This window comes from Ascaphus truei, chromosome 4, assembly GCF_040206685.1.
Source record: "Ascaphus truei isolate aAscTru1 chromosome 4, aAscTru1.hap1, whole genome shotgun sequence".
NCBI lineage: Eukaryota > Metazoa > Chordata > Amphibia > Anura > Ascaphidae > Ascaphus > Ascaphus truei.
Genome location: NC_134486.1, coordinates 303,259,320 through 303,272,990, shown reverse-complemented (window position 1 = coordinate 303,272,990; position 13,671 = coordinate 303,259,320). Strand labels below are relative to the sequence as shown.

The 13,671-nt window shown below is 38.6% G+C and overlaps 1 protein-coding gene across 6 annotated transcripts in view; it reads left to right on the top strand.

Moving 5' to 3' along the window:
• SYTL3 (synaptotagmin like 3) overlaps positions 1–13,671 on the top strand; it is a 93,883-nt gene that overhangs the window by 23,780 nt on the left and 56,432 nt on the right. For 5 of the 6 annotated variants that reach the window (XM_075597766.1, XM_075597764.1, XM_075597767.1 and 2 more), the window contains exons 2-3: positions 1,971–2,561; positions 11,982–12,197. In XM_075597766.1, the coding sequence (XP_075453881.1) occupies positions 2,452–2,561; positions 11,982–12,197 (326 nt within the window). In that variant the 5' untranslated portion in view covers positions 1,971–2,451. The remainder of the gene's footprint in view (positions 1–1,970; positions 2,562–11,981; positions 12,198–13,671) is intronic. The other variant, XM_075597769.1, reaches the window with a different exon arrangement.

Sequence of the window (13,671 nt, the reverse complement as noted above, 5' to 3'; positions counted from 1 at the left end):
AGGGGTGGGTACAGATTGGACCACATACTGGATGTGAGGGCCTATCAGTATCCAGATCTGGCTTGTTATGAGTCAGAGTTAGTGACACCCAAAGGATATAAATACTGGCACTTTCCTAAAGTGGGGTCTCTCTCTCTCTCTCTCTTTTTCCTCCCCCTGTGGAGTGAGCACCATCTACCCTCCATCTCACTAGGGGATGTAAGGAGGAGTCCAGAAGGCCTGGTCTGGGTCTCAAGCCTTAACCAGAGTGCCTTCAATAGTGGAAGCTGGGAGAAGAATGCACCTGCTTTGTACATCTGCTCTGATTGCAATAAATACCATGGAACCATCACCAGTGTGTTTCAATGTCTTGCTGCTGAAAGAAAGGTGTCAGTATGGGCCATCCTGCTGCTATCCAGAGGTTCCGTGCTGACTGGAGGCGCTACACAAAAGAACTAAGGTAACCTGTAAACCTGTCCGGTTCTCCCCACAACACAGCGGAGCACTCAGTCCTTCTGTTGCCAAACAGGTATTGCACATCACCTAAATGGAGTAGCAGAGAAACAGATGACCCCAATCTCACTTAGGGGGGGGTACAAGGGCTACATATATATGATGGCAACCTATCCCTTTCACTTTTTCTTTTGTACCCAACTCCTCCAAACTCAATAAAAATGTTGTGTTTAAAAGAAGCAGTAGTTCCATATGGGCCAGTATTTAAGCCTTTGGTGGCACAAGTGGCCAGCTAGTCATGGGGTGACCGCTTTATCTGAGAAACCTACCACTTGATAGATAACCCTTTATATCTACCTATCTAACTTATGCACCCAGTAGCTCTGCTAAATTAATTTCAGTAGGGAAATCTGCACTCTGCTGTATACTATATATTAAAGTAACATTCTCCTCAACTACAACAACATCCTGTCATGCAGTAACTGTGAAAGTCTTTTTTATGTATCAGATCCTTTCTAACATGAGATTACAGCAAAAGCTTAGTTTGCAACCTCTTATCTTACTAAAACAGAAAGGAGATAGACTGGATTCATGCAAGAGGCCCATTAACTGTCAGGCCTCTGAATAATTAATGGAAATGACTACTGTCTGCGATCCAGCTCCATATTTCCCTTGCATTTTAGATTTTGTGTATGAGGATGGGCAATGAGTTAATAGGAGATGTCGGAAGGATAGCTTGGAGGGGGTAATGACTAACTGGTCTCTTTGTTGGCTGCTTATTTAGACCCTGCAGATGAACATACATTATATATACAATATCCTGTGCATGCGCATCCCACGTTTACCACCACCACCTATTCCAGCCATATATTCATATTGTGTGGAAACTGTAGATGCGGGCATGCCAGTCAGTACGAGAAGTGAGTCACTTTTGGCTTGCTTGCCTCTTTACAGAAATCACCTTACATGTTACATGGTTATTTACTAAAGTTTCCTGGCTGCTACATTGGAGCAGAACGAATACAAAAAACTGCACCAAATTTAACATAGAAAACATTTCCACTACTTTTAAAAATGCGATCCCAAACCTTTGCCTCTTTTGTAATGGAATTAGTCTCCCACACATAGAAAAGTGTGCGTAGTTCTCTACTGACTAGCCTCTGCTCCATGTATGACAATTTATTTTTAAAATGCTTGGTCTTTTACTTTTGTATTAGTGTGAACAAGAAAACCTTAATTACTAAACAAATCCACAATTGCAGAATTAGTATTCAGAAGGGAGCGATTTGACAGAGGAGTACTTTGTATGTAGTCTTCCCACACTTAAAAGTCTTCATCGGAAGCCCACAGCGTTAAGTTAAAAAAAATCTCCAGTGGCATGCTGAGTATAGTGAATGGTTCCATTTAGCGTCTACACGTTTTGTCATTATATGCTTGCTGGATTACCAGGAATCAGTGATTATGTTTCCCGCAGCTTCATTATGCAGCTGACAACATGAAAGTACAGTGTGTAACCTCTAACATGTCTTTTATTCCAGAGCCTGGAAAGGGCGAGCAGGCTGACATTTTCTTCTTGGAGACGTAAGATTCCCGAAGCGCTTGTTATCAGGGAAAACGGACGCAATTATTCATTCTATGTTTTGCGGGTGGTGGGGAAAAAACCCCCTCTGATAATCATAGGAAGAAAAAAAACGCATGACCTTGCTTTGGTCTAGTAGTGTCATCCCTTGGGACACCATTTTCTAAAGAAACAGAAAAGAGAGGATCTTTACTTGTTCCTTTGTACGAGAGGGTGACTTGTAGTGCTTCAGTGGTCCTGTGGAAGTCATGACTTTACAATCTGCTACTGCAAACTGGGTGCACTTTTCCATTCCTAAACCATGACACATTAAGAGAGAGAATTATCACTGACCAAAGAGGGACATTTCTGAGAGTTGTGTTACTCTCTAGCTGCACACTACTTGGCACAAATCAACAAGGAGGTGGACATATTTCTGGACTGTGCTGTGAAGAAGGAAGATGGCTATAGATTTTAATTTGAGCTTTCTAAAGGAGCTGGAGAGGGAAAAGGTGTTGGAGGTCCTATACCGAGACCAGTCACTCCAAAAGGCTGAGGAGGAAAGAATAAGGTAATCTCTTTTCCTCATTTCTGTCTCCAGTATTTACTCAAGTGTACTAAGTAATAATATTATGAGCTTGTCAAATGTAGTAGGGGAGATGTGTGAAAGTGTCCCGGCTGCAAAATTTGGGCAAAAGTGGAGGATAAATCTGTACCCTATTTGCTATAGAACATTAATCCTATTAAAGCAGAATTGGGATTTAATTCACTGAGAAATCTCGTTCAGTTTTCCTGCTCCACTTTATCCCCGGTGACCCAGCTTGAGACTTTGTACATAACTGCTGGTGTCTTCATGATAAACAAATAGCATTGTTTTGTTGTTTCCAGTGCCTAATGTGTTCTTGGTGCTCTGCAATATACAGGGCAATATTAGAAATATACAGTGGGGGTCACGCGTCAAAGTCTCCCAGCTCAAAATGTGGAGAAAAACAATGGCACCAAATGTATTCAAAAGAAAGAGGGTTATGCATTAAAGTCTCCCGGAGTAATATTTGGGGCAAGACTAGAGCTGAAACATTGCACTGTATGTTTCAAACAGTAAAAGGGCATACAGTATGTACTAATATTTTATTCTAGTTTTTTTGTACGATAAAATTTCAGTGATAAAAAGTACAAATATTAAAGAAAATCTGCGTCACTATGTTTGAATAATTCACATAAATGACGCATCATTTTTGGGAATTCATTTTGACGCATCCCTCATGTGGAATATATGATAGATTTTAGATGAAAAAATAATGATGTGGTTTTTATTAAAATGTATAACTAGTGCAAGTAAATATCAATTATTATTGTAATATTATTTCTAAAAGCCATACAGTGAAAATAATAATAATAATCATTTTGTTAACCTATATAACGAAATATCTGTGTGGCATCAAATACATTTTTGGGTTGAGCAATGTAATTCTGCAATAACAAATTGTCGGCGGACAATTTGGACGCACTTTTAACAGTTTTTTGGTACACAGAAATATTATTTTTTAGTATATACCATGTACATCTGCACATCAAGCGTGGTCAATTTCTGTATACCAAAACAAATGAAAAACATTGTTTTATGCAGGTGGCACACATGGAGAATTTTGAGCTTCCTACATATTTGCACACAAGCACAACTGAAATGGAATTTGACATGCGCCAAGATCTCATAGGATATAATGGGATATTTTGGTTTGATAGATATTGTGCAGTTTTTTTGCTCCAGTGTTGTGCCAGTTTTTGCTGTTGTGGGACCTTTACACATAGGGGCATGTTCTTGTAGCTGCGAGAAGTGTATATCCATCAGCATGTGGCTGTATTCTAAAATCCCTTCTCACATGCCCAAACCGTGCGAGATTTCACTTTTTAAGCAATTTCACTCTGACTCTGCAAATCTGTGCGATATGCTCCAAATATCTCAATCTCACAAATGTTGCCAAGTCACTGGCATTCCAGTACCTCTGCAAAGTCCAAAATGCAAAACTGGGCGAAAATACTCACACATTTTATTTGGCCACCTCAAGGATGGCGATATTGCCCCAATAGATGTGAGATTGCCTGTTGGACAGGAACTACGCAAGTCAATTAGTTTAATTACCTTTTTCATGCACTTGTCTAACTTTTACCTGTACTCTCTACTTAATTATGTATATTACTGGAAACATTACTAGACAAACAATAATTGCCTGGCTGGAGGATTCGTGGGGCCAATGTGAAGCTGGGGACCTTTAACCCAACCAGTATATTAGTGGCCAATAATGTAATTTTCTAATATTAATATAAAAGAAATAGGTCTCTGCTCTGTAATATTTTCAATCTAATTTTGGTGGCACAGGGCGGTGCATGTAGCTAATATTAATATTATCGTTTATTTGTAAAGCACCAACATATACTGCAGTGTGGTACAGGGGGGGTACAGAGATATTTATATTACATAAATAGAATGACATACCAAATAAGGACAAACAAGCACAAACAGGTGCAGTTAAGGTGTATAAAGGTCCTGCTCATGAGAGCTTACAATCTAGAGTGAGTGAAGGGTAATGTTGGAACAAACGGTAGTGTCTGCTCATTGTGGGATGGAGTTTGTCTTGGTGGAGTATGGTCCAGCCACACAGCTGATCCCATTAAGGTTTGATTGCAGAGAGTCAAGCAGGGAGTTGGAGGAGGGAAAGCAGAGAGCAGATTGCAGAGAGTCAAGCAGTTGTATACAAACCACTCGTAGCTTGGAGGCTAAGGGGAGAATAGAGATAGGGCAGTAGTTAGAAAAGCAGGTTGTGTCAAGAGAGGGTTTCTTTATAATGGACGTGATGAGTGCATGTTTAAAGAAAGATGGAAATGTGCTGGAGATGATAGAGAGGTTAAAACGGTGACTTAGGGTAGGGCTTAGTGCACCAGAGAGGGAACTGAGAAGATGTGAGGGAATAAGATCAAGGGGACAAGTTGTAGGGTGAGATGATGAGAGAAGAACGGAGACCTCATCCTCAGTCACAAGGGAAAATGAGCTGATGATGGATTTAGGTGTGTGAAGGGAAGTAGGTGGTACGTGAGAGTCTGACATTGAGAGATGTCATGTCTGATGGACTCAATCTTATCTGTGAAGTAGGAGGAAAGGTCTTGGACCTTTCCTGGAGTGGAAAGGCATGCAGGTTCAGTTGGAAAGAGATGGGAGTTAAAGGTGGCAAATAGACGTTGAATGTTAAAGCACAGAATTAGTATGAGTGAAGAAAGGTAGGTTTGCTTGGCAAGAGCAGTGTTAGAGGAGGAGAGTATGAATTTATAGTGTAGGAAATAGATTTTAGAGTGTGATTTTCTCCAAAAACATTCAGCCGTGCCTGAGTACTTTTGAAGGTAGTGAGTAAAGTTTGTCTGCCATGAGTGTGGCTTAAATTGTCAAGGGTGATGTGTGGTTGCAGTAGCTGTCTTGTGTAGGGCTGATAAAGATGGTACTGTTGAATAGAAAGATTACTAGGTCTGGGCAGGAAACGATAAAAATTGAATGGAGATGTTGAAAATTGGAGGAGGTCTAGAGCAGGGTTGCGCAAACTGGGGGGTAAGAGCAGTTAACATGTGGAATTCATTACCCATGGGACTGTGACGGAAGATACAATAGATATCTTCAAAAAAAGTTGTACATCTTTTTTAGAAAGGAAAGGTATACAGTGATATAGCAAATATGTAAACTTTGGAAGGATGTTGATCCAGGGAGTAATCTGATTGCCAATATTTGAAGTCAGGAAGGAATGTATTTTTCCCCTTATGAGATATCATTGGATGATGTTTTACTGGGGTTTTTTGTTTGCTTTCCTCTGGATCAATATATTGTAAATACAAATATAGGATAAATATCTGTCGTTGAAATTTAGCATAGGATAAACTTGATGGACATATGTCTTTTTTCAACCTCATTTACTATGTAACTATTTAACTATGTAACATAGTGTAAAATCATACCATAACATAGTTTAGAATAAACAAAATCATTAATGTTACCAACATATAATAGCAGATCTACTAAAATGAGAAGAGAAATAAAAAACTATGCTACTGTAGTTATATTAAAAATTACCTATAAATACACATAAACCTGAACTAATAAAACATAATAATAATAATAATTAATGACTGTATAAAAAGATGGAACATGCCCTTATGGAGTGCTTGAATAGCCACCAACAGGCTAGAGGATTTATCATCATAGATACCCCTAGTAATTAAACATGGGTGTCAAGGGTTCAAACAAATGAAGGAGCAAGCAATAGAACTCTGGCAAAGTACCAAAATGATCAACCCTAGAAAAAGTGGGGGTGAGGTTTAATGAATTCCCCACAAGGCCAGAGGTAAGACAAAAACTTGAAGAATAATGAAACAATTGGATTAATACAATAACGTAAGAAAGAGTCCCTAACATCTTTTCAATTCGTTAAAAACTAAAAAGTTATACTACCTTAAATATGGCAGATGTTTTGACATATTAAAGGCAGATTTGGTGACGTTTAGGGGCTCACACTTTGATACATCTCATATGTGCATCATTTATCTCCTCCTTTTGACACTCCGCAAATTGCAAATCTGACGGACATGCGGCAAAAACGGAAACACAGTGCTAGATACGTTGACACTCAGGCCAATATGTATCATGGCAAAAGTGGTGCAATTCTTGGCAAAAAGCTGTACCAGGTGTATCAAAGAAAAACTCCCATTGAAATCAATAAGATTTCTTATTTGTTACATGTGGAGCAATGTTTTTGATGAAAATTTGTGTCAATTTTGCTTTGATCCATATGCACTAACATATTTGACTATTTTTTTGCATCACAATTTTAGTGTTAAAAAGAAGTACAACCCTCAGTAAAGGTTTCGTGGTACGTATGTGACTTCTCACATATAATGCATACCTCGTTATCTGAAATGACTCTTGATGCATTGTGTCATGTTGCATTCTGGATGGATACAATTTATATTAAACAGAATTATGTGTATTTTTTTTACTGGTATTGGTAAATATCAAATATTAGTTTCATATATTTTATATTAGCCATACTATGAAAATATAAAATTTTGTTAATGTATATAAGGAAACATCAGTGCTGTGTAAAAAAAATAAAAAAATAGATATATGATTGGTACATAGTGCAGAATTAGAAGTCCTTTTGGTTGCTAACAATATAAACAGATTTTAGGAATTACACATGGTTCACATTGGCAGATGATTTTGGGACACATACACTATCTGTGCATCGAGCACATCCCATTTCTTTGGGCAAATATATTTAACTTAAAAACATTGTAAAAGGGTTAGTACATATGCACATACAAGCCCGATGATTTTTGGTGTTAAATTAACGCCCGAAAATCCTAATTTGCAACACTAATTTATGTAGTCCCAAAGGAGACGCAAAATGAAAATGACGCTATTCATGTAAATTTTCCTTCAAAATTGCCATAGTACAGATGTACACCCCTGGACCCTTTTCACATCTGTTTAGGTGCGTTGTGTGTCCCGCTGCAATGCCCCATGGGGGAACAAAAAACGCCTGCTACATCTGTACATAGCATCTAATAAATTATATTGCACTACAGTGGGTAACAATTTAATAGATAGACAAGATAGTACTTGAAGTCCTTTAAAAAGTTGTGGTTCACTCATTACAATCCTATAAGTCAGGGGGCAAAGCTCTGTAGATCCAATAAAGGGTGATTGAAATTGCAGAAATTGTACGTTTTCTACAGTGAAGCTGTAAATGTAAAAATCCTATTCACATGACTGAGTACTATCAAACTTTCATCGCTGGATGATGGCTGATAAGGGTAATTTGTATGGCCTCATAGATACTGTATGTACTCAGGGGATGAGCTATAAAGATTAATTCTGCCATAAAATGCATGATGAGAAGCATTTTCAACATGTGCTTTTTAAACTCATTCAGTGCTGGAGGGCCCACAATGCATAGAAGACCTATGCAGTGCAAGTTCCTCCAGCAGTGAAAGGGTTAATGTCAATGTGTAAATCTTCTTTGGAGTCTGTTCATTTAAGTCTCCCAGCTGCAAAACTCAGCAAAAATACTGCACCAGGTTTATCAAGGAAAAAACAGCCCAGTTGAAAGCAGTGGAATTTCCCCCTATGTGTGCCCTCAATGTGGTGCATTATTTTTGCACTGGGTTTGCCCTAGTTTCTCAGCTGATAAACTAGGGAAACGCTATATTTTATACCGCGTTGTGGGATGAGTGAATAAACCTAATAGGACAAAGATTCATAACACAAAATGAAACACGGGGGGGAATTGAAACAGCATCAATTTGTGGATTTTGTCAAATTGTTTTTGTATTGTCAAAACGGTAATGTCTATCCAGTTCACTTCTCACACTATTCTGTGGTATTGTACGAACCTATAAATAAACCTAGTTTTCTGCTAACAGTCGAGGCAACAGAGCTGTACAGAAAGGCGGATATTGTCTGTCACAAAGATCAAACACTGTCTTGAAGTCAAACAAAAATTTTAATACTGAATCACTTCATCTCTCATTTTATTGCGTCTTGAAAAGAAATCCGGACAGTATAATATCACAAACTGTTAAACACTTCCATGTAACAATCTAATTCGCAACAAACACACAAAACATATTATTCTCAAGAAGGCTGTGATGTATGAGCAGGTATACTGTACAATTCAAGAATAGAAATCCAGCTCTCCAGTGGACTTAAGAAAGTTATTCAAATTTATTTACAGAATTACATGCAATTCATCAACGTTTCCATTCCCCCATGGAGCTTTTTCAAGATAAAAAAAGCAGTGATACCTGTCCGCTAAATATACCCATCAGCCACCAAGGGAAACATGTAAGGGGGCGGGAACTGGAAAATAGCGCTAAGAGCCCAAGTAAAACTGTTGCTAGGCGATTCTCCTAACAGTGTTGCACTACCTGTGATACAATAGAATAATCCTTATTGTGACTGTTCATAATTATACATATCACTTGAATATAATTCATTTAAATCATAGTAAGGACAAAGAGCAGTGTACAGTATATACAGTGCTGTATATGAAATGAAGCATAAATAAACAATATATTAGAATATATACTACACACATTGTATAATACGACTGTTTTAAATGAATACCCTATTATTCTAACAACTATGCTCAAATATCGCTGAGGAAAGATACAGCCTCGCCATGGACGGTGGACACAATTTGATAACCAGCAGGAAAGTAGATTGCATATAGCAAGCTAAGCAAAGCAATACCTACTATAGTTAACAAGAGAGCAACACTGCATCCATCTCTTGATACCATTTTTCCTGTCCCCTCCCAGCTTCCTCCCCCTTACAAGTTTCCCTGGCACATGTGGGCATATTTAGCACACAGTTATCACTGCTTTTTTTTATCTTGGAAAAAGGTCCATGTGGGGGACCCAAACATTGATGAATTGCTTGTAATTATGTAAAAAAATTTGAATATGAAATTCTTCCCAAATTCACTGGAGAGCCGGATTGCTATTTTTAAATTGTAGAAACACTTGAATTTAAGTTTTAAGGTTAGTCAGTATTAAATCAGAAGGTTAACACCATTTTCAGGGGAAGAGATGGCAGGGAGGCGTGGGTGAGAGCAGGTGTGTTTATGTCTGCATACCTACCGAAATATATGCTCATCCGTCTCTTCCCTGGGGATTTTAGCTCTTTTGCACTGTGTGTGTGTATTTGTATACATATATATATATATATATATATATATATATATATATATATATATATATATTGGGATGGTGTTAAACTACAAGTATTATTTAAAAGTTTTATTAGTCATATCGGTCCACGTGAAAAGCAAATTTGATGTAGATTATGATCAGACCAACATTACAGTTCTTAACAGATGAAATTATAGTGTACAGAGCTTTTGAAACCTTGTAGGTTTACACGTCACTTTGGTGTATGTAATAAAAATGGTGGGGAATATTATGTATTTTAATCAATCTGGTGCTCCAGGGGTCAATGTGGTTACTGGTTGTTTAAAAATACAATATATTGGGTTTATGACAGGTCAAGACTCTTCCTGTGCCTGTCCAGAACTTTAAAGAGGTCTTAATTGATGGGTTATCACTTATGGCCAACTAAAAGTACAAGATGTGTTGTATGGGGCTGATGAGATAAAGGAAGTAGTTTTGCGAGATATGGGATTAAAATATTGCTCTCTTAACATCTTTATAAACAGGACCCTTTTAACGTTACCTTCAAAGCATTCTCTGGAGGGTTCTGCAAGGTTCAGTGGGTGTGGCTAAGTATTCCACACAAGAGTGAATTTATAAAAAAATAAGACTATCCGATAACCTTGATTCTAAAGTATAAAGTTTAGAGATCTGTAATCGTTGCAAGTAGGCGCATGCAGTGAGGCCAGACACATGAGGTCAGAATTCAACAGAGGCATGTTTGGACCAAACACGTGATTTTTCATATTTCTACGTCAGTGACCTCTCTGGGGGTAAAACCTATGACATAGTAATGTACTGTATATGGATTTCTGCTATTTTAAGAAACACTTTTGCATTTATTGTAACTGTATGTTCTTGTAATGTTTTTTCTGTAATCTGAAGCACTTTATTTGTATATATATTAAATAACTCTTTAATAAGTAATGCTTTGGGACTCTGAATGAACTGTTGCACGCTCTGGAGAGAGTATTTACATTTTCGGAAACATTTTGCTAGAACAGATTTTTAAGTGCATATTTGTTTCTATAACAAACAGGGACCTTAGACCCTGGCAGATAATATTAATTATACATATTTTGCATAATTTTTGGGATGGTGGCACTGTATAGATATGATTGCATTTGCGTAAGGGGTTAATATCAACTCATTGAAAGTACCTTGCATAGGAGAAAGGTGAGTTGGCTAGAGTAGCCATGTGTATTAACCCTGGTTACATATCTAAGTCACGTGCTCACTTGTGTGCTGTTCGTGACAAATGGTATATGGGAATGGATTGAGGGGAGATGGTGTTCATTTGAGGGACATTTGCAAAGGTGAAAAGTGAGCCAGATTGCGAGCTGTGTATTATCCTTTGTCCCGTATGCAGGTCAAGTGCTCACAGGTGTGCCGTACGTGACAGTGTATATTGAATTAGCCCCTACATATGATGAAACTCCCTCCTTATATCACAGTGTAAGGCATGATGATGAATAGGGTCTCAAATCACCCTTTCCCATGTTATTATGTACATAATGAAGATCTTTTGGTTTGGACACTGCACCTACAGAGGTAGCAAACGTTATCACCCGTTTAATGCAGAATAATGGGGAAAATACATGTTAACACACTAGTGCAGGAGTGGCCAACTCCAGTCCTCAAGGGCCACAAACAGGTCAGGTTTTAAGAATATCCATTTCCCTTAGTATATTGCCAAAGCAAATTGAGGCAATCCGATTTGGGATGTTTCAGTTACAACAATGTAATTATTGTAAGGTGATAGGTAGACTGGATTACAAAATACCATAAAAGGTTAAAATACAATACTAATAGTTGGTAATAAGTTAACTTATGAGGCTTTGAGTGCAGAAATTACTTATTTAAACCAGCAATCCCCCATTGATATTGATTTTCCCCCCCACATAACCGGAAGGTCCTCTGGAGCTGAACCACAATGTTCTTTCTAGATGGACCAAGAGGAAGCTATAAAGTCATCCCCAATACCGATTTAGTGGCCATTTTGATTTTTCTGAATAGAAGAGATAACGCAGGTAACTAAAACAGTAAATATCTCAGGAACCAGGGTGTCCCCTGAGCTAAAAAAAAAAATTGCATAGTTCAGCTACGGAGGACCTGCTCCGGGTCGAATTCTGTGCAGAAGTTGATATGGAAAAAAAAATAAGTAGGGGAATTGCTGCTTTAAGTGCATAATATAAAACAATGTAAGAAGATCCATTTCCTGTTTTTTTTGTATGTGGTACAGAAAACTGAAAACGCATTTGCAGCAACTTCGGTGGAAAGGTGCAAAGACTGTGAGTAGAGAATACCAAGAAAGATCATGTGCCCGCTGTCAGAAATCCCTGGGACGGATGGTGAACAGAGGAGCTGTGTGCAATGGCTGCAGCCATCGAGTGTGCCATGAATGCCAAGTTTCCCTGTGCAACCTTATGTGGAAGTGTACAGTCTGCTATGCCCATGGGTGAGAGAACCTGATTTGAATTGCTAACAGAATTACCTTCCTGTTGTGTGTCTATTGGTCCCTGGTCTTTGAAGAAATGTTCGTAGAGTTCCTAAGTAGAGATGGAAAAAAAATGTTTGCACACGTTCACAAATTAGGTAGATTTTTTTTTACATCTGCAGCTGGTGGAAAATATGCTGAAATTTAACTTTACCCGAAATCACCAACTGCAAATATATATGCCTGTATGTATGTGTGTAAGTATGTACAGGCATACCCCGCATTAACGTACGCAATGGGACCGGAGCATGTATGTAAAGTGAAAATGTACTTAAAGTGAAGCATTGCCTTTTTCCCACTTATCGATGCATGTACTGTACTGCAATCGTCATATACGTGCATAACTGATGTAAATAATGCATTTATAACAGGCTCTATAGTCCCCCGCTTGAGCACAGCTTCGGTGCAGGTAGGGAGCCGGTATTGCTGTTCAGGACGTGCTGACAGGCGCATGCATGAGCTGCCGTTTGCCTGTTGGACGATATGTCCTTACTCGCGAGTGTACTTAAAGTGTGTGTCCTTAAACCGGGGTATGCCTGTATATCTTTATTTATATCGAGCCCACAGCTGTACTTAGCACTTTACAAGAGAGAAAACACAGTACAGGGAATTATAATACAATAAGTACAACCTCCTTCAGTGTGGCTGTCCCCCTCCCTCCCTCAGTGTGGATGTCTCCCCTCCTCCTTCAGTGGGGTATGTGAGTGGGCAGCCAATCGAATACAGACCCTCAAAAAAACGAGCCAAGGGCAATGACATCATAAGGACCACTGTGGTGCAATTATTCTTGACGTACATCGTCATCAGAGCACTGTAAATCAACAAATTTCTTTTACTTCAACATTTTGCCAATGAACGAGATTTGCACAACTCTAGACCTGATCTTGGCATAACTATTTTCCATTGTATTTATTTAAGAATTCTTGTCGCGTCTGATGTCACAATCTTCCATTTCATTTGTTGACAATTAGAGGGAAGCAGAATTCATAAAATACTTGAAATACCAAGAAAGAATGAAATACAGGGAAAAGAAGTGGTCTTGTGGCAGACACTGGCTTCGTAGTGGTAGATCAATATCCAAAGAAAGTCAGTACTACTCCTTGATAAAGTGCAACACGCACAAAACATGTAGGAGGTTTTGACACTTCCGTTTTTTAATGGACGAATAAAGATTGATTTTTAAACTACTTTTTGACCCACTCTATTTGGCAGTGCGCTACATTTCTTTGGATATTGATCTGGACTCTCTGTACTAGTGGCAGCACGCCTCAGGACAAACACAGGATGGGGGCACTCCAGAGATGTGAGCAGAAATCTTCATTCAACATTGTCATATCTGTGTGGTTCAATAGAGATCCAGGGATCATCCCAATGAAGCGTGGAGTAGTGGGATATATCCCCTTGCTCTGCCCGTTCAGGGATTATTGGTTCCTTT